The sequence below is a fragment of the Cavia porcellus genome, unplaced genomic scaffold (genome assembly GCF_034190915.1).
Source record: "Cavia porcellus strain 051 isolate PalLab524CR breed Dunkin Hartley unplaced genomic scaffold, mCavPor4.1 scaffold_18, whole genome shotgun sequence".
In the NCBI taxonomy this organism is placed as follows: domain Eukaryota; kingdom Metazoa; phylum Chordata; class Mammalia; order Rodentia; family Caviidae; genus Cavia; species Cavia porcellus.
Window position 1 is genome coordinate 21,157,896 of NW_026947501.1, and position 26,870 is coordinate 21,184,765.

General features: G+C 38.9%; 1 protein-coding gene across 2 annotated transcripts in view; it reads left to right on the forward strand.

Moving 5' to 3' along the window:
* Nucleotides 1-26,870, forward strand: part of Meis1 (Meis homeobox 1) — a 127,920-nt gene that overhangs the window by 59,724 nt on the left and 41,326 nt on the right. For both annotated transcript variants that reach the window (XM_063229527.1, XM_063229528.1), the window contains exon 8: nucleotides 12,240-12,385. In XM_063229527.1, the coding sequence (XP_063085597.1) occupies nucleotides 12,240-12,385 (146 nt within the window). The remainder of the gene's footprint in view (nucleotides 1-12,239; nucleotides 12,386-26,870) is intronic.

Below are 26,870 nucleotides of genomic sequence, written 5' to 3' on the forward strand. Positions count from 1 at the left end.
TAGAAACCATTGGATGTGTTCGTGACTTTATAATAAGAGTAACAGCCTTTAATTTTTTCCAGCTTATTTTTGATTAATTTTCCTTGTAACTATGCTTAATATCTCTTTATGCATCTCAAACACTTACCACCCCATGCTTTACCACCTAGTCCCATCCTACTTCCTTGCAAAGAAATCTAACTGAGCAGAAGAGCACAACACCAGCACCGTCCCCACTGCCACAACTTGGTCCTTGGCATTTTCTGACCTTCATCTTCTGCCATATCCCAGAATCCTTTTCTTCGCTGAGTCCTTCTGTCTCATTCCCCGTGTTCCACCTTCAGGTATCTTCAGGTGGCTCCACCTCCACTCACCTGTGTCTTCTCTCACACCCCATTATCACTGAGAACAGATGCAAGATGAAGAAGGATTCCCTATAAGCACGTTGAGAGAAGCTTCCCCAAAAGCCTGGGAGAGTGGCAGGATAGATTGGGTGCAACACATTTAAATAACTCATAGTATCCTTACTGTGATGGCTGTGCTCTGTCGAACCACACAAAGCGGTGAAGAGAGGGCACAGGGAAGAGTTTCTGTAGAACACAGCCACGTTATCATGGTTTCTCTGGTGTCCTTCAACAGTGCTGTGATCCAGAGCAACAGAAGCTACTGCTTAAAATATTACGATTTGTAATGCTACTTGGTGAAAATATTTTCAGGTTGCACATATGCTCTATCAGATCAGATTATAACAAATGTTTCAAAATATAATTTAAAGTTAGTAGACAGGTGAGTTATAGTACTGTGCTGCAAATTTTCTTTACACAGTCTCTTAAACATTTTATAGGGCTGCTTTTCAATATGCCAAATGGTCCTAGTGTACAGTGCTTCTTAGGTTCTAATTTTTCCCCTGTTTATTGTTGTATTTTTATAAAGCTCTCGGTCTATAAACTAGGAGGCAGGACACTAGATGAGTGAACTTTGGAGAACTATGTCTAAAGGAAATGTAACTATTCTCTCTAACTGAGGTTTTAATGGTTGTTTTTCTGGAGTAAGTGTATGAGGTTTTTTTTTTGGTTTTGTTTTGTTTTGTTTTGTTTTTGTTTTTGCGGTGCCAGGCATCAAACTCAAGACTTCGTGATTGCCAGGCAGGCCGCTTGTGCCACTGAGCTAAATCACTGGCCCGTTATATGAGTTTTAAGCATATCAATCTATAGCTCTAATTCAGTGGTTTGCAAACTTGATTGCATAAAAATTGCTACTTCTGGGATGTTATCTCCCTCTAAAATACTAATTTAGTTGATTTCCAGTGCTGCATAGGCACTAGGAGGTTGTAAAGGCTACCAAATGATTCTATATGAGGCCAAAGTAGAGGACCACTGCTTCTAAGCTATTTTCAGAAACATTTTTTTTTTGTCTTTTTCATTTTTATCGGTACCAGGGATCGAACTCACGACTGCCCGCTTGCAAGGCAGGTGCTTATGCCGCTGAGCTAAATCCCCAGGCCCTGAGAAACATGTTTTTAAATCCAACTTTTTAAGGTATTCTATATAATGAAGTTTGTTGAAGAAGTGACCTATTACATAAATAAATGCTATCTTCTCTGTGTAAAAGCATATGCATATACACATATACACGCACACAAAATAACAAACACGCAGAATACTATAGAGATTTGAAAATAAGATTTTGGAGACATTTCCAAAATAAGTTCCAGTCCCTCTCTCCTTTCTCAGCCCCCTCCTCATCCTCTTCCTGTTCCTTTTTCCTCTTTCTCTCTGTCTCCCTCTCCCTCCTGCCTTTTCTCTGTCCCTCCCTCGCTCCCTCTCCCCTTATCCTGTGTGACATCAGTTTTTTCCTAAAAAAAAAAAAAAAAATCTATTTTCATGGTTGTATAGAAATTTTTGACTATTAATGTAAGATGTATTTTAGGGAGTATTTCAAATAATGAATTTGTATTACTAAAAGCACTGATTCTCGAAATGCTTTCCGAGCTGTTAATTTAAAACAAGTTTATGATTTCTTACTGTTTTGCCTGTACATTTCCAAGTATATTTTTAAAAACCTGGAGGACTTCCATTCTTTTTACTGTTAGCGTAAACATATAGAGTTCAGTAATATTCTTGCAGTGTATTCATGTCTTGAAGTCTCTAAAATTCCATTCAGAAAATGATGCTATTTTTGTAGAGATTTTCCATGGTGTTCAGTTGTTTTAAAAATTGAATGGGTGAAAAATGTGTAAAATCCGAGGTTTTTTTTTCTTTTCTTTTCTTTTTTTTTTCTTTTTTATGGGTACCGGGGATCCAACTCACGACTGTCTGCTTGCAAGGCAGGCACTTATGCCGCTGACCTAAATCCCCAGTCCCGTTTTTTTTTTTTTTTTTCTTAACTGTTCATCATTATTATTTCTTTTGTGTATAGGCAACTAATTTGGTGTTGTTGTCCTAAGAGGAATTCAAGCCAAAATTCATATTATTACTATAAAAAGATATTCCTATCTCAAAAGAACAAAGTACAATGACTCAAGGAGAAAAAAAAAAAAACCCTTGGAAAATTAACCAAATTTCTTTGTGCATATTGTATCATTCACAGTTTTCTACTTGTATAAAAATTTAAGTTAATCTTAAGTAAACTCTAAATGTGAGTGCTGACCACCTCTGACAATTCTTGCATTCTTTGAAGTTAGAGTTCACTGTCTCCCTTTAATATCCCCAAGTACACAGTAAGATTTTGGAGATTTTTTTTTTTTTTTTTTTTTTTTTGGTGTGTGATCCACAAAATATTTTTCCAGGGCTCATTTATTTGGTTGGCTTATTTCCATATTTTTCATCCAGTTATGTTTTCTACATTATTTGTGTTGACAGTGAAGAATCATGAAGTGATAGAAGCTCAATTGCATTTGTTATTTATAGCAAAGAAGTTATTCCAAATTTATTTCAACAGGCTGGCAACCCCTGACTTAGAAACACCCAAATTATGAATGACCTACATATACACATGGATATTTAACCTGGCTGTCTAGCTTATATTCACACTGTGTTATATCCGCAGAACCATCCACTGTCATGACAATTTTTGTAAAAAGAGTGTTCAGAAGCACAGGGCTTTCCAAATCTAGAAGTAAAGGAGTTGGCAAATTAAGAAAGAGGGAGAGCGATGTAACAATCAATTGGAAACACACCGGGCTCTTTCATGAGAGTGACATCTGTTGATTTAAAAAGCAAAACAAAACCAAAAATTTTTCCCAACATGAGATGTGTGCTTTAAAAACCTTTAATTGTTTACTTAGCTGAAACTCTACCATGTAAAGAGTCAGAGTCATGTACATCAACGCATCTCCTTTTAAGATGCCCATACTTCGGGCAAGATGAGGAGCGCACTGAGCAATCTTTGGGGTAGCTTTGCACTTAAAATCTGACTTGGGTCAATGAGCGGACAAGGATGGATCTTTTGATTGTTGGGAGATGCTGAGGGTGAATTCAGAGCTGGAGAAGACAGCTCCAGGTAAGTGGGCAAAAGCCTTTTCCAGGTGCTGAGTATTTGTACCTTTCAGGAAAAGGATGCTATGCATTAGGAGAAAGACACAGAGCAATGACCCTATTTTCCTATGCTAACTCCGTGCACAGAAATATGAAAAGAAACTTGACTTCTTGTACCTTTTGACTTCACACCCCAAGGGCCCATGTGACACTTTGGTGCTTCAGTCACCTAGTGAATTACTTTGCATTTACTGAGCTGGCCTTGGAGCCCAACACTGTTCATAACTTGCTTCTATGTGAAAATATGTCCTAAATGTCCAAGAGACCTGCTTATGGATCAGTGCCAGGTCTTAAGTTACGTCTGAATTGAGATCTTCCTAAATAGACACGTTGCTTTCCATCCTCCCTCACGCTTCGGTCTGGTTGGAGTTGGGACATCTGTGAGGATGAACTAGAAAAGTCACAGAAGAGTGAGGCTTTCTTTGATAAAATTTAGGTAATATTGGTGCATGCAGTTCAAATACCAGAGAAATACACAATTCTCAAAATCCTAAGGATAAACATTCATGTGTCCCTGTGTGGCCCTTTTCTTCTTAGCCCTGTAGACTCAGTTTTGCTGTCCCAGGTTTTCCTCTAAAGTTGTGTCTTGCCACAGGCACAGGATCTTTGTACCTGCTTCTTCTTATCCGCAGCTCTTTCCTTTTCCTTCTGCCCTTGTAGGCTGTGCACCACGCACCACTGACTTCTTTCCATCCTTCAGATTTCTGCTTAAGATCTCTCCAACCTAGGTCAATCCTTTACTTCATACACTCATAAATTTGTGCTTCTTTCTGACTAATAGCTCAGTGCACATCTGCACATTTTTGGCGTGATTATTTTGTTTGACATCTGTCCCCTCTAACTGAAGTGTTTGATAGAAACAGAACTTCTTTCTATGTTGTCCACCATTCGTGTCGCTTGGTGTTGGCATAGGCTTTGAGATGTGGTGGGAATTTAATGCACTTTTGTTGAAGGAGTGGATGAAAAACAAGCATGACAGATAATGCAAAGGAAGATTAAGCATCTGGGGCTCATTTTTAAATGATACATTTTACCCTTTAGAAGAGGAGGACAATGCTTTCACAGAAAGAGGAATTTTCTGCAGGCTCCGGTTTCCCATTTCTTACTTTAGGTCTGTTTCTCTGCTGCCCAAAAGATACAGAGGGAAAAAAAAAGTTGTGAGCTCATTCCCCAATGGTTACCTATTACTTGTTTCTTAACCGAGTTTGACAAACTTAAATTCAAGGAGGAAGAGATAGTTTTGTCACAAAGGCTCTGTGGAAACAACTTTAGGAAGCATACCGAGACATTTTTAAAATAAGTGCGAATAAGTTCATCTTCTCCTCCTCTGTCCCTAGGTCTGTCTTGGCCCTCTGTATCATTGGTGTGTCGGTAGTACGGGGTATTTGTTAAGCCTCTGGTAGAATGCAGCGTGGCTACAGTGTGTACCCTCAGCTAACTCTTTGGTTTTCAAAAGAATCACCTTAAAATTCTCAGCAAAGCTGTGGATAGTGGTGCAAAATATGTGAGATCATTCTTTCCTTTGTTGTTTTTCTTTGATCAGTTGTGAATCACTTTGAACTAAGAACAAGAACATCTTAAATACCTAAGAATGAGAAGAGTTATAAAATGGAGGCCAAGAAGTTAACAGAATCCTAGTTAAAATGAAACATACACATTAATCATTGGCTTTTTTTTTTTATTGGTACCAGGGATCGAACTCACAACTGCCTGCTTGTAAGGCAGGTGCTTATGCCGCTGAGCTAAATCCCCAGCCCCTAATCACTGGCTTTTGATATTTACATATATTAGTTTTAAGACTTGAAGATACCTGAAATGCACTGTGTTTCTCTTGAAGATATGTATTAAGATTTAAGGGTTGGAATGTGTTTTAACACATGTAACAGTATTTTTCCTAATGTTACCTAGGATCTTATGACATTTCCTCTGCTCCTGAGTGTCAGATGCTAAGATATTCAGACTACCTGTGGCTGAGACAGTGTACAGAGTACTGTGGGAAAGACTGGTACCACTACTGGAGAAAACCAGGGAAATTCAGAGTTTCACGGAATACAGATGTTTAAAGTGTAGGTCTGGAGTCCAAGCTCAGGAACAAATTGTTTGCCCAGAAACAACTGCTTCTTTGCTATAGTAAAATGAGCATGTGTGTAAAGAGAGCAGAATATGAGGTAATTAATTCATTGAGAAAAATTAAGGCCGAAACACCTAGCCTGTGCTTTATTTTTAAAAGTTAAACTCAGGAAAAATGCACAAGCAAGATACTAAGCCAGGTAAAGCACTGTAAGCAACAGTTGCAGAAAAGAGTGGTATGTTTCTGAAGGGTTGGGGCAAATATTATAAAGGATTCTGGTACCTTAACTTGTAGTCTGTTTTGTCCAAGATAAACTTCTAATTTCAAGAAAACATCCTAGATTTGGAGAATGCATTTCCTTTATGTTTGCTGATAATTGTTTATCAAATTCCATCGATGAATATTTTTCAAGAATTTAATTTGTATATGTCTCAGAAAAAAAGGTAACAAGTAGTAATTGCAATTATGCCTTTTCTCTGAGCAGTGAAAAGAGAGTGCATTCATTTATTCACTCATTCACTGATAAACAGTAGACGTATTTTACCCATCCCATTTGGGTAACAGTGTAGTTAGAGAACCAAGAGGGGTATGACTTGGTTGCTACTTTCAAATATGCTATAATCAGGTCCAGAGGACAGGTGTAGAAATCAGTGTCCCAGAAGAGGACAATGTGTGGATGCCAGGAGAAGAAAAATTACTCGAGGGCGGGGTTTGCAGGGCATCATTTAGACCAACCAGAATCTGGCAAGTATTTGTTATTGATGTAGCAGTTGAGCTGCACCTTAAAGGTCACCAAGAAGTTGGCCATGTTGTGAAGAAGGGACACCATAAGGGAAAGGACTGATCTAAGGAAACAGGACAAATCAGAGAGCCAGATGTGGGTGATGACAATTTCGAGAGTGCTTGGGACCAGGTGGGCTGGTGAGAGTCGTATCTATAGGCTGGAAACACACCCAGGAGAGAGATCATGAAGAGCCTTCCTACCAGGCTAAAAAGTCTGACCTTTATCCTGAAGGCAGATGGGAGAAGGGAGCCACAGAAGGATTTTAAGTGCCGGGGTGATATGATCAGATATGTGCTTTAGAAAAATGATTCTGGCAGCTATTATGCATTCTAAATGAAGACAAAACGCCTCCTTAAGACCTCTGAAGCATTCTAGCTGCTTCCTAAGGAAGGAATGTCTATAAATCTCACCATTTATCTTCTTAACATAACACAGAAAAGTTGTCCTACCTGACTTTTCCGCCAGAATGTGGAGAAGGAGATTGGAGGTAGTTTTTACATTTTCCATAACATTCCTGGACATCCAACACATGCAAAATAGACCTCTACAAAAGCAACCCACCCTTTCCAAACTGACAAGTCATTTGTACCTGCCGCCACTAGAATGGCAGGCATGTTCTATATACTATTTGGAGGTAAGATGCCATATTTCCTCATTATAGATATGCTATGGGAAAAAACATACAGGAATAAGCAGAAACCCTCTTTGCTGTGCTTTTTTTCCCACCAAACACAATATGCTACAGTATTCCTATTTACATGAAAATTTACCCACCATACAACTGGAGGTATATTTTTACTAACAAGCTTTTGTGCTGACCACTTAGCTTTCAAAGCAAAATGGAATTTCCCCAGCATTGAAAGACATGATTATCAATGTCCTTGATTCTTGACTTCAGGTACACTTTAGGACAAATACTGTATCCCTAAATACTGCAAGAGGAGAAAAGAAAGCGTTAAAAGAGATGATATGGCTCACATCAATGGGGTCCCCACAACAAAACCATAGATGAAAGTATTCTTGAGTCTATGGTGGCTTCCAGCGTGGCTTCTAGCCAAGCAGTTCCACAACTTTACACACGCGTTTGCCTGGGGAAGTTGCAAGTTCATGTCCCTCATGAGGGGTTTTGCCACTATTACACAGAGTACCTTGTGAGGGGCGACACATTTTATTGCTACCTGATGCTCACTGACACAAGGAGTTCTGATCAGTTGTGATGTAAATCTTAGGTGAGTTTTTTTGGTATGTGTGTGGGGGCTGTGGATGTGGGTGTTTTGTTTTGTTTTGTTTTGTTTTAACCTCCCTCCAGCAGGTTTTTGGGAATTGCAGCCCTTGAGGGAGTTAGTAGGGGGAGAAAAGTAAAAGCAGAGCTTTGACCTGCCAGAGAGGAGCCCCTGCTGACAGGGTCAGTCTGACCCATTGAATGGCCTGAATACGATAAATGCCGCTTTATCCAGCCTTGAAAGGCAGGAGATAGCACAGTCTAAATGCCCGGGCATGCTTAAATAGGCGACTCGGGATGTTTGAGTTGAGCGTGTTTGAAATCTGAGCTCTCTGACAGCCTGGGAGCTGCCACAGGTCACCTGCCTTGCTCCGTAGGGACAGGCCCAGGTCTCACAAGAAATTGTCCGTAGACGAATTGTAGTACAAATTCCTTTCTTTGTTGGTTGGCCTCTTTCACTAGACCATGGCCTATAAAATTTTGTAAAAACAATTCTTAAATATTATTTGAAAGGGCAAATGGCCCACGCTGAAAGGTTTGACAGTTTGACATACAGTGCATGGTTTTGATAGCTCGGAAACTGCAAAGTGTGGCCAAGATTCTCCTCCTGCTTGTTAGAAGCTGGGTGTTTTTTAAATAGTGTCTTGTTGCTGTGCAGAGTTCCTTTGCACCGTGCAAGCTGACAGGCAATGAGTCTGCTTCAGTGATCTTAAATCCTTTTAGACTAATTTGAGAGAGAGCAGAAAAACAGCTAGCACCTTTGAATCCAGCGTCTGAGAGCACAGAACCAGGTATTGCCAATTAAAGAGCCATTCGGAGAATCATATCAATGCACATTGTTCTCAACTCTTCAGATAGCACGGGAGAGGGAGGGAGAGAGGGAGGAAGAGAGGGAGGGTAAGAGACAGAGATTGGGAGAGAGAGAGAGAGAGAGAGAGAGAGAGAGAGAGAGAGCAAGACCAAGTGTCACTTCAGTGAGGGGAAAGAAAAGGACCTGAGTGTAGGTCTTCTCGGAGCCCAGGAAGTGCCAAGGAGTGGATTTTGCATTAGAACGATACATTTGTGCAGCCACTGTGTTCCCAGGGCCCACTGGCTGCCTCTGCATAGCCAAAGGCCATTTCCAGGAGCCTCTGGCCCCTCAGTCACTGGCCCACTAGTTAATTGCCACACGGACTTCATGACACATGGGCAGATAATATGACATTTTCGGTTTCTGTCACTAGCAAACGCCACAACGTTGCTTGCACTAGTTGCTAAGAAGCTGTCAAAAACCATTAGCAGTTGGCTAAAGTTGCCCTATGGCATTTCCTCATAGCATCAGCAAAACGAGCATAAATCAGCCACTGGAGCCTACTGCTGTCCTAATGAGGCTGTAAGCTTGTTTATGGACTAGCATCATTTTTATGATTATTTCCACCTTTTCAGTTTGCCTTCATTTGGCGGCAGAAGAAGTCAGCTCTAGGAATGAAGTCACTGCTGACAGTTTACAAATGTGGTTCAGAGCTGCTGCCTGCTGCCGTGTGGTCGGCCGGCGGTTCTCCAAGTTTGTTTAGTGATCTTAAAAATAAAAAAAGGAAATAAATCCTCCAGAGACTGCATAGAGGTGACTGTATCAAATTGCAGAGTGAATGGAAATGCTAAAGGTACAATTGACCATTTAGACTCTCCTCCGAGGTCGAGACGTTCTGAGATCAATTTTCAATTTTCGAAAGTGGAAGAGGTTAAACAATTTATTAAAATCTATGAAAGTGTTTGCTTTTAGAATACTCTGTTTTATTATGCTCTTCTCCTTCCCCATCTTCTCCATTTCCCTAACTGTGTCGGAAAGGAGCAGGGTTTATTGTTTTAGGCTTTTCTGAACATGCACCAGTATTTACACTGGATTGAAAGCATTTGCTTCCAATGAAAATCTTGTCTTAGATTACAACCCAGCAGTGTAATTTCCCTCCCAGATGGGAGTAAAGTAGCTGTATTTGCCTAAAAACAGTAGGAAGAACAAACTGTGCATTAAGCCAAGGCTGTTTTTGGCTTGAGCTAATGATGTAATAGAAACCTTTTATTCGGGAGAGGTCACTGCCAGGGACTGAAGGGGGTGATCTGGCTCCTGCTTGAAAGGTTTCTCCATTGTATGTACATAAGTCTTCACTTAAAAAATTCTGTTCCTAATGCTTCTGCTTTCATACAGCAGAAATAAACAGGAAAGGTTCTGGTGAGTGTTACACATGGATTGCAGAAAGCCTTCCTCTCCTAATGGAGTATATAATTCAGGTGCCCTCAAGGCACGCTTTCAGGAATTCTTTTGCCTGAGGTAATGGGAAGCTAAGGCTACTTTAAGGCCTTGATTATCTATTGATGCACAAAGCTGGAAAAAAGTCATCTCCACTGGATTATAGTAGATATTTCCATAAATTATCAATGAATTCTCTTCTAGGCAGGCACTAGGCATTGCTTACTAAATTAATCTGAAGGGGTTTGAGGTGGATAAGAAGGCTATTTTTTTTTTTTTTAAAGGTGGAAATCATGGCGAGGTAGGAAAAAGCAGTAATGTTAGGTTAGAAGTGTTTCATTTTTAATCAATGATCAAGTAATATATTTCTTTCCTTGGTTACCTTTTGCATATTGAAAGTGGATTAGCCCATGGAAATTTGAAATCTTTGGAGTTGTTTTCTTTTCTCATGTTTCTTTAATGAATTGTTATTTTATATGGTGAATTGCTTCTCGGTATAAAAAGCCTCTTTAAATACTGGACTTTCAAAGAATTTATTAGGCAAACCCAAGGGGATTTCTCATAAAACACTCGGTTATGCAAATAAAGACCTGGATAGGGTGGAAGGGGCATTGATTTAAGGATGTGGGTGTCTGGTCCAGTTCAGGCCCCAACAGCTCCACATTACAGCCACATGACCTTGAACCGGTCACAAAACACAGGCCTTTTCCCTGATGCAGTGATGACTTTAGAATTAGGGTTTTTCATGATCTTTTCCAGTCAGAACTCAGGCTATAATCCTGCGGAACTTTAACAATGTCTATTAAAGATTTTAAATATAGTACAATTGTGGACTTTAAAGTAATAAGAGCTTAAACTCAGAAAGTTGCAAAAATGTATTTGTGACACTGTAATAATAGTAGCAATGTTCGAATTAGGCTGCTCCTTGCCCAATGACATTTTTCAAATTTAGCTCAGTATGCAAGGCAATTGAAAAAACAAATGCGGGGGGCACCTTTTTTTTTTTCAGGGGAGTGATTAGATCTCTGAGGCAGCAGTTAAGAGCATCTGATGAGTTACAACATAACTCATATAAATTAGAGTGAGTAACTGAAATCAAAATAGAAAATGCTTTCTGTATGTAGGACCTCACAAATAGAAATGAGAAATACACAGGTTCAAGAACCTCTGTAAAAATCTGAAGCTCCTTCCAATGTAGTCACTGGGATACTTGTCTTAGCAAAGTATCAGGTTCTTTGGGGTATATAGATGGCTCTCCAATGACTTACTAAGCTGGTAAATGTGCTCCGGGGTGTATGTTACCTCATTTCTAAGCCTGGCTGCTGTAGCTTTTCTCTCTGGGCTCAAATCAACCTGTTCATTGCTGAGAGCCAGTAGCTCTTGTAGAGTGTGGCCCCAAGAAGCTCCACAGAAGACAAGTTTGACGGAAGCTTAGCTAGTTATGTGTGGGTTGAGTTCGTTGTTGTTTTCCTGTTTGATTTTGTTGCCAAGACAGAAAATGCCTACTTCCCTTTTGAATATTGTGATTATATGGGTGGGAATTTCATTTTTTTCTTATCAAATATGGCACTATAAGAGGATACCATTTTTTAATTTACATATCACACGACCAAAATGTTTTCTAGAAAAAAACCTATTTGAATGCTGTAATAAAAATCAATTAAATAAAAGCAAAACATGATCCAGTACAAAAGATTATGTTACTAGGTGATTTTTCAGTAAGAAAATTTAAACCTAGACTTTCAGACACTGTGTTATTAGTGTAATATAATTCCAATTATTGTTTATTTAGCATTACTTTATTACATTTAAATAGTAATTGTTTAAAGTACTTTGACAGGATTTTTCCCTCACTAAACTTTATGCTTTTTCTAATATAAGGAAATTTATATTCTATTTGAAACATTCCTATGTCAAACTGCTTATATGATGGATTGCGTACATTTCTCCATCCTAGTTTAAATAGTCTCAAGATAAATCACTGGTGGAAATAGTTGCTATTTTAAATGTAGCATCTTACAAGCTGATGTCAATGATTGTACGTGGGATTCAAATACTCCGGCGGTGACAGTGTCACTGGTATCGCTGCCACCATATTTTAACTGCCCAGTAGAGTTACATGTAATATGTCTCAGTTATACATATTGGAATAATTACTATGGCAATAAACCACTGAGGAGATTGGATATTTCCCTCCATTCCCTTTGACCTTTAGCACTGTTCTTTGGAAGAATTCTTTAGGCCTGATTACTTTTGAGACTAGGTCTTGTTCTTTCTCTTTGTCTTGAAAAAAAAAAGTACCAAAGAAACTATTAATCATTTAAATTGCTCTTTTGGTTTTGTTTATATCCAAAGGCATTCTATTTGAATAAAGCATGTCAAGGTAGCATCAGTCAAAATTTGATTCACTATGTTTGCAGGTGATGGCTTGGACAACAGTGTAGCTTCCCCCAGCACAGGTGACGATGATGACCCTGATAAGGACAAAAAGCGTCACAAAAAGCGTGGCATCTTTCCCAAAGTAGCCACAAATATCATGAGGGCGTGGCTGTTCCAGCATCTAACAGTAAGTGGATTCTAAATGACATATGTAACCTAAATATGGGCAATGACCAGGTTTGATAGAGAGAAAATAAATGATCCCTCTGGACTTGGAATATTTCCTAAATCACTGTGTTCTCACAGTTTTCACCAAAGCATTAGAGCTCGTTTCCCACCTCCATATCCCAAATAAGGAACTTTGTTTGAAGTTCTCTATTGCAATTTTGTTAACTTTCATAAGCTAGGAGGTTTAGGAGTTTGTGTGCACTCATGATTTTTAGTGTGTGTGTTCATTATGTTGTTTTTGCTAAGTGTGAGCCTGAAATACTTAGACCCAACCACTACCAAAAAGAAAATAAGACAAATGCAGAGAGAAAGACTTAGTATTGCTAGTGAGTGCCTTCCTGGACCTTAATAATGAATGGTCCACAAAAACTTCAATCAAGTTGCAAGATGGTCACGTAATTTTCTGCTAAGTGGCTTGAATATACCCGATTCCGTGACAACATATCCATGTGAGTCCGAGCTCCCCAGTGAAAGTTGTCTCTGCATTTAGAACTGTAAAGGAAAACAGCAATATATAGTCACTCTTCCTGTGTAGTCCCTTGTGACTTTTCAAGCAGAGTAACAGTTTATATTGTTTGTGTGAGTATTGCTGTTTTCACTGCAGGAATTCTCCTGGAGATGTGAGAAACTAGGGATTTGGGCTTTATGCCACTTGGGGGATATGTTTTATTTGGTTATTGTCCTGAATGAATTTCATGTTCAAAATCTTTATAATCATAATATTTTGGTGGATATTGTTATAAGTGTTATGACATCTAAAGAAGAAAGTACAATTAAAATTTATGGATAAAATAGCTTTTTAAAATCAGTGCAAATGTTGACCAGATTTTCAGTAATAGAAAAAGGGAAACATTAACACAGGTTGTAGCATATCTACATTGATGAATGAATGTTAAAATCTTTTGAAATTTTTTAAATGTCAGGAGCAAATTTCTTATGCTTTAGTTTGGTTTGTTTTCCTTAAAAATCATCCCCTGCCCCTTAAACATCAGGGCTACTTCTGCACTGCCACAAACATTTCTGCAGACAGTTAACCGACGCTCTTTTGCCCATTAACCAAGTCATGTTACTCAGTGAGTCACCTGATGCAAAGTGATTAATTCAGGGACTGTTTGCAGGCCACCTTAACTCTACTCCTCTGAGTAGAGGCTATGCCTTCAATAATACTTAAAGATATAAGTTAATCTACATTTTCCAGTATTGGCGAGTAAAATGCAGAGCCGCAGAAGAGAGAGAACAGAGAGAGAGAGAGAGAGAGAGAGAGAGAGAGACAGACAGACAGACAGACAGACAGATTTGAAAGAGTGACAGAGAGAGAGAGACACTTTTCTCTCTTCTCTTTTCATGAATCTAAATATCTAGATTGCTGATCATTTTAGAATAAACTTTAGAGGTTTAATGCTGGAAGTTAGTCAAAGGTTCAGATTGTTTTAGATGTTTTGATTTTGACATCATATTAGGCTAACCTAGATTTGACCGTTATTTATCTGACACTTGTTGCATGTATGTACATATTTGAGATCTATACCTTGTACAAATTTCCTGTTGAGGAAACCATTAGCGAACAGGGGGGGTGGGAGGTGGACAAGGAGGTCTAGGATAAGCAGGGCTTATCCTGAAAAACAATAGTGTGACATTTAGATAAGTGACAATTAGTCAAAGGTACATGCAAGGGTGCTAATATTTCATCACCAGAACTGAGCAGCTGACTACTCTGGTTTGTGGAGATGAAATGACAATTACCCTGAAATCTGAATCAAACTATTTCTATTTCCTGTCCTATCAGGAAGAATGAATAGATTGTTCAGCTCCCATCTCAATCTCTGAAGGAGTTTTGGCTTTGCTTGAAGTTCATGTGCCCTTAAATAAAATATAATCAAATATTGGTTCAGACAGAATCAGGAGAGAGAGAGAAGCAAGTTATTTTATTCATCTGCCAGTTTTACTGTTTTTCTAAGCCGTACCCTTGTGAAGAACCTTGCAGAGAGCTCTGTTATTTTAAACACACACACACACACACACACACACACACACACACACACACTCACACAGGGCCAAAAAAAAAATCCTTTCTAATAGTGTGATTTTACCTGCATTGCAATGCTTATGTGGACTCTACATTGTTGGGGCAAATATAATAGAAATTATTCATGAGCTGCCTGATTTCTTGAAGCCTGGCTAGTTGCCTTCAGTGTCGGGATTTTTGCTGGCCTGTGTCTCTGCTCTGGAAGGGGAAGTCCATTCTTCTCAGGAGCACAAAAGGATGGACTCTTTGGCTTTCTATGACTGTTCATAGAAGTTGCCTTACGGTTTGCACTGGGTATTTCTGTCCCCCTGCCCACTGTAGTGCCATCTGCCCATATGGAAATATGGATAGTTGTAACAGCCTTTGAAAAACTAATTGCTTACACAACATCTCAGAAGCAAAAGGGAGAGTTAGAAATTTTCACCCCTTTTTATTCTCCCAATCAGAAGGGTCCCCTTCCACTTCTCTAATTATAAGTGTAAGCAGATTTCCATCTGCAGGGACAGCTTCTCTTTGTTTTGTTCTCCTTCTGGACTGCATAGGTATGTTTATAGTTAGTACCTAATTTCAGTAAATTCTATGGGAAAAAACTCTAGATTTTAAGCAGAGTGTTATTATTGTTTGTCCAAAAGTAAGTAATAACTGACATCTCAGTACTAATCTTTTAGTAACTTTCAGTTTAGAGAGGTCTTCAAGGATGCGTAATTCATTAGGAAGCCTGTGTACAAATTTTAAATGATTATGAGATTATGAGATTAGTGCTATTTATGCGGAAAATCCTTTCTGAAATTTTGCTCAGTATAAAAGAGACGTTGAAAGTCTGACTAATTAAAACAATAGCAATAACAATTTATTTGTAAATTGTAAATGAATCTTTTAAATGCCAAAAGGTTATTCTCAAACCTCACACATCTTACTGAAAGAAAATTGTTATTGTTTTCTTTTTAAAATAAATGGATCAATCCTTTCATTGAGTTTATTCAGTTAAAAAACATTCTGCCCCTGAAAGGGCTTTCAAGCATTTTTGTGTTAGAGGCGTAGAATAGGCCCTGAATAAAAAACCTTTCTGGATTTGCACCCCAGCTGCATGAGAAGAAAAATGTGCTGGTCTGTAGTTATCCATAGGTAGATTTAATCAGTAGCACATTTTGCTACTCCAAAGAGAGAACTAAAAGCTCCTTTTTGGACTCACAGTCTCTAGCAAGTTGAACTGAACATACTTGTGTATAATGAAAACAATAAAAGAAAAGGAAACAAGTTTTAAAGTTTGCTGATTATGGAGCAAAAGGAAATTTTAGTGTGGCAAATTTCCAGCCCAGTCTTGGTTGAACATTTGCTAGTACTGATAGTAGAGGTCTCTTAAAAGAAACGATTGCCTGGAACTGAAAAGAATGACTGACATGATTTAGATAATAAGAGAAAATTGAGAAGAGAAAAAGCACTTAGAAATGTTTTCATTTGCCTGGAGATAAATTATTACAAACAATTAAAAAGTACTTAATATTTGCAAATGAGTCACTGTATAGTCACAATCAGCTCAGAGACATGTCACATCAAAGGTTTTCCCTCTTTTTAAGTCATTATTCCAACTATAAACAGCCTACTATGCCATAGTGCTTAAGCTGGGTATGTTTTGCATATTGTGCTTCTTCAGTGCATCATGATACAAAGATACATACTCAAGAGCCCAATGAAAAAAAGCAAAAGGAATCAATGAGGTAAAAAAAAAAGGATCATTTTTCTTTTTTCCTTTCTTCCTGTTGCCGTTTTAAATATAGTCTAAGTAGAACAGTAGTTAATATGCAGTGACTTTGTTTTCCTAAATGAAGTGGCTGCGTATCCCAGGAATCCTGAAAGTTGGGGAGAGGGAGGTGTCTAAAACACACACCTGCAGATTCAGGTGAAAAAAGCATTCAAGAGTCAATATTTGCCATGGCCTGGCGGGGAAGTGACTCTGAAGGTTAACTGGGGGAGGTGTCCAGAAGGTGAAATTAGTTTCATTCCCATTCTCTCTCTCCCCCCTTCCTGGTCCTGAGGATCCCTCAGATGAAGCCTTGCAATAGAGACAAATTTTGTTTCTAAACCAGATAAACCTATTGGCTATGTGGTTTTGTTTTCTTTTATTTCTTTAAGTTTTGTGTGTGAACTTCTAGCTTGGAAAATATTTGTGTATATGTGGCTAAATCTGTGTCTTGATTTCTGATTTATGAGCACTTCCGTTCATTGTAGATAAAGCCTGTGTGAGGGGCTGTAGCATCTTCCAGGTTGAGAATGGCGTTTCCATAGAAACACTATTAGATGAAAAGTGCCCTGCGGGCCTGCCACTCTAAGGATGGCGTAAATGGAATTGAATTGGGAATTGAATGCTCTAGAAGAGACAGATGTTGTTTCATTGGTTTTGCTTGTGGTGACAAGATCTGTTGGAGACATCTTTTGTCATATCTTTGCTTGTGGTTTTAGAAGAATTACGCCCTGAACATTATGAATTATTATTACCACTTAAAAATACTAATGGATATCCAGACACCCCATTCTGTTGACTAAAGTGAGTGAAGGATCATTTTCTCTAAAATGACCTACAAGTCTGAAGGTAGGTAGGTAGTAGATAGCGCTTTCTTCTCTCCTCCCATTTCCATTTCGTCTTCTGTCCCTCGCTTCCATCTTGTGAGTTTTATCAGGGAATATTCTCAGTGTGCTTTACCTGTGTTCTTCAGCCACCTGTCCTGAGGGAAATGGGTTTGTCCTGAAACATAGTGAGATAGCTCAACTGCTTGTGAATCCTTCCCCAAAATGTCAGTCATGATAATTAATACAAAGCATTTGAGAAAAGTGATTCTTTCTTCAACGCGTTCTCACTGATTTTCATTTTCATATACCTGGGCCACTGGGAGTGGTTTTTGGAGATGGCAGGTACCTGATTCCTTCATTATTATGTGTCAGCTGCAGGCATGTTAAGATTCTTGAAAACTGGTGGGAAAAAGTGACATTTTTCCCTTTCAGATGTCCATGACCGTATTAAAAATGAGCTATTTCCAGTATACCAGAAGAGCATTTTTGTCATCATCACTTTCTGCTTCCAAGTAATTATTTCCACTTCTTTTCTGGCCAATGCCAGGTTTTGCTAAAACTAATTCAGGCCTCCATGATAAAACATCTCCTCTCTTAATCTTAAAAGATAGTTTCGAAGATAGCGTATTTCAACTCTGATTAGATAAGGACCTTGACTGTTTTTCAACAAAGTGGGAATCATTTGTCTCAGGAGGAGAATGGGATAGATCATTTAATTACATCGGGGTTGGGAGGAATGCCCTAATTCTTCTGGGCTATGCATCATATAAATTCTGTTTTAATCATGGAGCGGGTGGCTTCCAGATTCTGGGGCAACTGCCTTTTTCTTTTTCTTAGCTAGTTATTGAATCCTAATGGGATGGGTGATGAATTTTCTTAGGTCAGGTAAACTGAAAGGGCTACAGCTGGAATTCTTCACCCAGAAGAATCGGAGTTAATACTAATGATCATTGTGAGTTAGAAGATCAAAGGGGAAGCATCAGCCTGTTCTCCAAGTTGTTGCCCCAGAGGCCATTAGTGACCTGGCAAAGCTCTCTCCCAGCCTTCTGCACACCTCCTTCCCAATGCCCAGCCATTCTTCCCCGCTCCTAGCTATGCACCTCTGACCTGGGGCAATTACAGTCCCTTGATGAGGAGGTGTGGGAGGGGGGCGATCAAAAGTAATGACAAAAGTCCAACTTAAAAATTTCCCGTCGATCCAGGTACACAGGGCTCATAAACAAATGGACTCTGACCAGCAATTCTGGGTTATTTTTGGGATGTGATTGAGAGTTTTATGCTCAGTCAAATATATAGTTTATTCATTCTTCTGATGGTTGGTGCCTCTTCTATGGGACTTTTGAGCCTGTGTAGCAATTATTATAAGATTTACCTTTTGTTTTCAGTCCAAAGATAAGAATGCACTGTAGTTTGACTTTGTGTATACTTTTTTTTTTTCCTCTTCTTTTGTGGTGCTAAGATTTGAACCCCTGGCTATGCAAGCTCTTTATCATTGAGCTACATCCCAAGGGTCTCTGATATTCTTAATTGGGCTAATTAAAGATTAAGTTCCAAACAAAAGTGCTCACATAAGCACAATGTATTAAGTGAACAGTTGCTGATTCACGTGACTGAGCGCTGGCCAGCTGCTTATACCTCACAGCATATATCAATATTATGTCTTCTTTTTATTTCCGTTAGTGGCAGTAAAGTTTTTGAAGGTAAACTATCAAACTTTCCTATTGCATATGCAACTGTTCATCCTCAGTGTATCTTTCAGATTTAAATGGATGTATCATACATATACCTGTGAATATATTACCAAACTCAGTGCAACCCTTAGGAGTTTACACTACATAAGCCTATTTACTTTCTTACTGTTTACGATTCCTAGATAATACCTTGCTTTAAAGTCTGACGGTCTGACTGATGGTTTTGTGTTAGAAAGGATACTAGTGTTTTGTTTTGGATTGGTTTGGTTGGTTGTTTCATCAGTTGAAACAAATCTATATGCAAGGAAATTTCAGAAACTCTTTGTTTAACTGGAAACAATCTTAGGATTTCTCAATCTTTCTTACTAATATGTAAGTACAGCATATATCTGTACATACTTGTGTATGTGCGTTTTTCTGAGACTCTGTGAACTGTTGCTATCTCTATTAGTTCCAGTGAAGAAAAGCAGTGTAGTTTACTTCTTTTAATGCCTTAACTAGCCCATGTTCAGTGCCCTAATTCTTCTATTTCTACTGATGTCGTTTCATGTCAGAAGGCCACCATTGATGGGAGAGCAAGTGGCAAAGGTCTTTTTCTCAGTCCCCAAAATCCTCTTGGCCATAACCAAAGCTTCCTTATATTATACTGGATGCCTTGATGTTGTAAAAATTACTCTCTTAATAGTGCAAGGTAGTAATGGTGAGAGCGAGTGTGTACGTTCACATCAAAATGATTACTCATGACAGGGGTTTCCGTGGTGCTGGGCTTCTGTTGGCAGAGGCTTGAATCTGGTAAACTTTGCCTATTTGGTGGACTTACGTTCATCTCGAGGTGCCGGGAGCAGGGAAGTGTTCTCATGAACTCAGGGAGGACACTTTCTTTTTTCGCTGGCCAGTGGAGGCCTCTGGGACCAAAAGAGTAGCTGAAAGAGTGATAATGTGCAATTTTCTAACATATCAAAAACCTTTCAGTTTGTTTGTTCTAGGTATTGCCAAATGCCTTCACTTAGCAAAGCACAGCCCAGTGAACATGGGTCCCAGTACAAAATGTATTGCTCTATCTAAAGAAAGATTAGGTCTTAAATATCTTGTTGTTACACAAATCCTACAGTTAATAAGACAGATCTCTTGGCATCATATTATTTGAAATATTCTGAAATAGAGATTTTTGTTATATTTGAATTTACATATTCTTCTTGTATTATCCCATCAGGGAAACAAATGAACTGTACTTGAATTTTAAGCCTTACAGGTGTCTTTGCTTTCAGTTCTTATTATTCTGGACTAGTTTCCACCCTTTTCATATTAACTTTGTTGCTAGTATCTTTGCAGTGTCCGTGAACTCTCATTTGTTCTTTGACACAAATGGTTCTGTGATTTTGGTGTCCTAGGAAGACCCAAAGTCAGGAGGTGTAGAAGCCTCATGCTAAGAAGGATTACGCAGATCATACCTATTCCTATTTATAGAAGTTTAGGGATCATTCTTTTTTATTGTTGCTTTTGGGGGAGGATTTTGCTATGCACTTTAGTCTGGCCTTGAATTCAGTATGTAGTCTAGACTGGTGCTGAATTCACTATGTAGTCCAAGTTGACCTCAAACTCACAGCGCTCCTCCTGCCTCAGCCCCTCAAGTGTTGGGATCATAGGTATATGCCACCACATCTTGTTAGGTATAATTCTTAATTATTATTGAAAGAAATGCAGGTTCCAAACTTCATGGGGGTGGGGGGACTCCATAAAAATAATTTGACTCAATTTAAAAATAAATAATTATCTCCTGCCCCTACAATGTTACTTTTACTCTGCATTTAAACAATGATCTATTAATTGCTTTGATATTTTGATATTGGATCATTCTGTTCTTTTAGTAGCTGCAGAAAAACTTGATCAAAAGGCTAAGTAAGTGTATAATATGCTTCTCTGTGTTACTTCGTAGCTGAATATTTTCACATATATTGGATTCTGAGGATAATCCTGCGAGTTAGGTTGACAAAATTAATGTTTAAAAGATAATAATTTTTCTTAAGGAGAGAAGCTAGGAACTAGCTGAGCTCAAACCAGGATCTTCTGACTCAAATTTCCATGTGCTTTCCACTAAGTTGCCTCTTAAACCTAGAGCAAATCAAGTCCCATTGTGGGACTTCAAAGGCATAATTATAATCTCATCCCACAGCTAAGTCATTAGCTTATTTTTTTCCTAAAAGTAAGCCAAAGAATTTGGCATAAAACTTCATAATGCAATCTGATGGTTATTGGTGATCAATGGTCCAGGATGGTCCTTTCTTTTCTGGACTTTTTTCCCTCAGACTTATCTGCACTTACAAAAATATAAACTGCAGCTATTGACAGTGTATAGCAACCATAATCATTTCTGAATTGTTAGAATTTCACATCTTAAGCACCTTGTAAACTGCTCTGCCTTCCTTCCAGAAATATGTAAATCTCTATCCCTGTCTATCATTAGCAAGGTCAGATAGTGGTTTGGAAGTGAAGAATCTTTCCTCATGCAAATCCTGACTAAACCTTCTAACACAGAATTTAGCTCCTTGAAGATTTTTTTGCCTGTCACATGGCCAGGATGCCAATGAGCTATGTCTATAATTTGCTTTATGGAGATAGAAGAAACTGCTTATGCACCCCCGATTACTCTTGAACCTACCATCCAACTGTCGTTTCTCAGCAAAGAAGGCTGCTAAACCCTGGAGAATTAAGCTGCCACTCTGGGGTATGACACCAAGGTCTGATCATTTCAAAGCTAGTAATATCCAGGATCCTAAAATTCTTATGAATAAAATGTAATTTTAGTAATGTTTCCATAAACAGTGGTAATGGTGGCATTTTAGTAGGCAGTGACATTAGTCACATAGAAATTACACCACATTGGCTTTTAAATTACTCCACCTGTCTGTATGAATAGAATTTTCAGTGTAAAAGCAGAGAGACAGCTGCTGCTAATGTCTCCTTCTCCCCCTGCAGATAATGCTGGCAAATCTACATGCATAAGGGACTAGTTTGTGATGTAAAGAGGTACCTGACCTCGCTGGCTCCTGTGCTACAAAGCAATACCTTTAATTACCAGTGGCGGTGTTTAGTTGTTGATATAAAAATGTCAGCTTCCAGGACTGTAACCCCAGGTTCACTCCCTCTAGTCATGTCACCCACTGTACGCTGTTTTCCTTTCCACCCACATCTGTACTGCAGTGGGTGAGCATTTATCTTAATGTGTTTCAGAAACATGCCCAGCATTAATACTTAAAAGGAAAACACCAAATACCTCGTGGACTTGATTGATGACCTTTTCGTTGGAGAATTTTTAAAGATGAGTAGAATTTGGTTCCTTCTTTCTGGCTGGAGTAGAAACATGGCATGCTGTTTGCACCTTCGAAGGGCTTAGCCTAATACAAATACACGAGGCTTGGTTGGGGCAGGCATTTCATATTGCAGGAAGGGGAAAGAATACAGGGAACTGGAGAACATCAAAATGTTTCCTACGTGCTCATGTTTCCCATCGATAGATGATCAAATTTGCTTTCTGGAGTAGCCCACTTGTCCTCAGCCTCTTGGTTGTGGTGGACTATGTCAGATACACCGAATTAAGAATGGGCCACATGGAGTCCTCTTGTGACTGATGCTTGCTGCCAACCATAAATGGGAGATATACATGTCTGGCTCATTTTCGAGCATTCTTTTTGACTTCTTTCACACAACTGGGGTTTTCGTGTTTAATTTAACAAGGAATGAGTAGTAAATGAAAGCTGCTGCCTGAAATCCCACTGTGAGCGTGTTTTGCACTTGGCTCCCCAGTGACAAGGCAATTTGTGAAATTATGTGACGGAGTAATTAGATGAAGCCAGGGCTCCTGATTGTTGCCATGCATATGTGGCGAGGGTTTGTTGGGGAAGGGGAGGGGGAGCAAAAAATAGATTATTACCCTGGCAAGTTGGCTCAAAGCTTCTTCATTTATTTGTAAACAGAATATTTAGTGACCGCATAGGAAGTAGCTGCAATCACCAGCTCATAAAGAAACCACAGCAGAGCTTTTGGATTTTTGCAGAGTGCTCATGTAAAATTTAAGCTGGGAGGCAGAATCCCTGTTAATGTAATTAGGATCTAATTTACCACCCTTTGCACACAGATGTAATAATGTCTAGATATTTATTCTATCTTTAAGCGCGTTACATATACCTCAGTGCAGCCGTTACTGAACAGAAACAGGTGTGAGCACTTTCCTAATTCGTTTTTACACTGTAAACACATAGCAATTTAAGGGAAATATTTACCAAAAACGAGGGGAAGGAATGTCTGCAAATGAGGCAGTAATGGACAGTTGCCCTTTATGTACTGATGGATTTCTCAATGGTTAAGTAAATTAAAGCAAATGCTAGAAAAATCAATAGGCCAGCATAGTCTTGGTTTTGCCTCATAGACTTCAAGACAGAATGACAGATGTGGTGTCTATGACCCATTTAAGTATTATGCTTGAAAAACTGCTTTTGCATGCAAGGTGGTAGGCTTAGAAACATTCTGCTGTATTAAATTACAGACAATAATATTTTTAAGTATATGTGGAATTTATACGTTTCAGTCAGGTTGTTCTTATGTGTTACATTTATACTAGAAGATTAGTTGCTTAGTTGCTGCAATAGGACTATAAATCAGATTTGAATGTTCCCGCATGGAAACATCTTCATGAGGCTGTGGTTGGAAGGTGAAGATGATGTATTTGGAGCTGACGTGTATGGCAAAGTGAATATGCTCAATAACACTCTACGTGAAAACCAAATTAAATTTAATTAAGGTATAGATGCTCAGAGCCTTTGGAAAAATCTGCAAAATAGCACTCGAATGTGGCAATATAATTCAGTTACTCCAGGGCTACAGTGCTATATTTTATGTTTGCGCTAACACGGGTAACACGTCACATATGCTGACTGTCACAGCAAGGAGAATTTTAAGGCTTAGTCTCACGTTCTAAGTGGTAGGTATGAACTCTGAGAACTACCTAGTCGTAACACCATAAAGTGTTACTTTTCCCACCCCTTGTTTAATTTTCAAAACTTCATTTCCAATTTCAAGAAAAATAGTTTAAATCTAGTCATAAATTGGTTTGTTGACTATCTGAGACAGAAAGAGAAGCAAACCCAAAAGTGCTGGCATACCAGAGGCTGAGGCCAGTTCCACACCCAAAATAAGATTGTTTGAGTTTACTACCTTGGGTCTTTGAGGAAACGATGCCTTTTGTTGAAAAGAAAGAGTTGGACTGGACTGGAGTGCCCTGCTTACTTTGTGTTGTCTGAACTTTAACAATAATTGGTCAACTGCTTTTTTAATTCATGATAAAGCAGGCATTGAAAATCAATATATACATGTGATATAGTGAGTGATAAACCAAATGCTTGGAAATATGGTTGGGTTGATGTGATAGACAGAAGCAGAGGGATGGTTTTGTTTCTAAATAGATAATACTTTCTGATTTTTATTTTCATGTAATATAACATTCATATTATACCATTCTTCTGAATTTATGTCATGAAGTTAAACAATGTGGACATTTGGAAATTTAATGGGTGTATAAAGCATAACTTAATAAAACAAAAGTCTAACAACAAAAAATCAGAAAATGAAAATTATGACAGAATTGAGGATTTTTGTTTTGGTTCTTCTAAAGCAGAGCTCCTTCAGCTTTAGCATGCATTCAGATTATCTGGGGGTTTTCTGGAGAAGCTTCTGGTAGACCAAGAACTCTGAAGAAATGTAGTCCATTTTGGACTTGTTGACAGTGCATTTTCATGCTCAGGATGGGTGGGAAGGTTGCTCTGTAAGTCAAGTGTCCTACATTCCATTTAGCGTAAGTGCTCTGGTGACAATATACCAAGCTGGATGTCATGGAGGAGTGAGTGTAGTGGGTGCCATGTTTGCAGTAGTGCTCAAATTCTTCTTCAAGCCCTGGAGATGCGATGGCTTTTTGTCAGTCAGTCAGTAACCATATCACTAAGTGCAGAAACAATGCCTGTGTTTGGAGGAGCAATGAGTTCCTGAATAGTACTTCTCCCCAACTTTATGTGTGCTCCAGGAAATTTTTTTGCATTTCTATCTTTCTCATATAGTTTATTTGCCATGAGCACTGATGCTCTCAAAATCTGCAGTATCCTGGAAAGTAAATGTGCTTTCAAAAGTGAACATGTGAAAAGCATATTCCCTCTAGTTTGACTAAGACCTAAGGAATAATGATAAGGAGCATATATCTATTAATCATTGCTTAGCAGGTACATTCTCTCACTCATTGGAGTTCACAGGCTGGATGTAGTTTCTTGAAATTAGGTCATTTATTTTGGTCTAAGTCATTGAGGATCAAAGGTCATAGGGAATCCAAAAGCCATTAGTCAGGGTTCTTTTCTGGACCCCTCAGATGTCATTGTACGAGTCACCCATGGCAGCCTGGGCCTGGCCTGCTGTCATGGAGCTGGCAGGGTGCCTACTTGATTTCCAGTTTGCATACATAAAAAGCAGAGCAGCTACTCTTGGAATCACTATAAAAATAAGCTTACATAAAATCTCCATTTGAAATACAGTATGTGTGTGCCCCTGTGTGCTCTCTCTCAGCACAGCAACGGGACCTGGAAATCAAAATTAGGGAGAGACGCGTACATTTGATGCCATGGAGGGTTGGTCTTTGTTTTGGTGCAGGCATTTATAATTTATTGTCAGTTTTCATGAAGAATTTTAATGGCAAACCAAGCATTTTAACTTCCTAATATAAAATAAAAAGTATAACCTTAATGTGTGTGTGTGTGTGTGTGTGTGTGTGTGTGTGTGCGCATTGCTCCCTTTTGTTAAATCCAGGTACATTTAACAATGAGTTTATATGTATAGAAGTGGTGGCCAAGAGATTTAGTCCAGGGCATTCATTTACTTCCTCCATGGAGTCCTGTGTTAGGCTGACACCTTAGAGTAAAAACATCACCAGTTACCACGAGCACAGATGCCTAGGACTTATCCCATGAATAGTATTCAGATTCGACCAGAAACCAGGCAGTTAGCATCCTTCATCACTTGAGTGTTCAAGGAGACTGAGCAAATGCTGGGGAAAATTTCCAACTGGAAAAAAGAAGGTCAAATATACAGGCATGAAATACATTTATTAGAATTTTTTAAAAAGCAGACTATAAGCAAGTGTCCTGTTTGTTCTGAAAAGATTAACTATTAAGTAGTTAATTTGTGTTTGATACTACATTGAATAATTGTATCCCCACATTACGGATGAAGGAACAGGGACAGAAAAGATTAAAGATCTAATAGACTAGAGAAGTAGAGGCTGCAGAAAAAAATTCAGGGCCATAACTTTCAACCTCCTGGAGTTCTCCACTTCCATACTCTGACATTTAGAATTATGACTTGTTATTGTTCTTGAAATTGCCTTGCATATAGAGTTGGCTGGTGGAAAAGAAGGAGAAGTCCAGATGACCTCAGAGCCTTAGCTCATCAGAGCCTTAATTTTATCATCATTATTCAAGAATGATCACAACTACTCTGTGGTCAACTAGAGCTCTGGGTCTTTAGCATAGATCTTGTGCTGTGCGTAGATGTCTCTATGGCTTGAGTGATTATATTACAGTAAAAGCAAGTGTGTGTGTGTGTGTGTGTGTGTGTGTGTGTGTGTGTGTGTGGTTTGGAGGGGCTATGCTGGCAGTAGGACTTCGTATGCATTAGCTATTTTTCCTCACTGCATATTATGGCTAAACTTTAAGCCATTGAATTACAATATAAATAGGTTCACCCACAACTTCTTCAATGCAAATTCAAGTACTTTTTGAAAGCTTACTATGTACAAGGAACTATGCACATTGGATGCAGTTTGTAGAAAGAAGTGGAGTCAGAAAAACTGCTAGAGGGCCGTCACAGCTATCTGGTCAGCAGACTGTTTCTAGGAGTATAGAGAAATGGGTGCATGGGAGATGCTGTGGAAATGAATCTTACATTTCCTAAATAGAAACAGTCAGTCATTTGATTGCCTCCATGGACGTTGTACACGCAGCCATACATCCAGAGAGCACTGACAGAGAAGAGGCGGAGGTCAAGGACAGTTTTTGCATGATGCCTGCTTCTCTGTGACCCACCTCTCCACTTGACGCGTTCCTCCTCATCCTTCACATCTTATT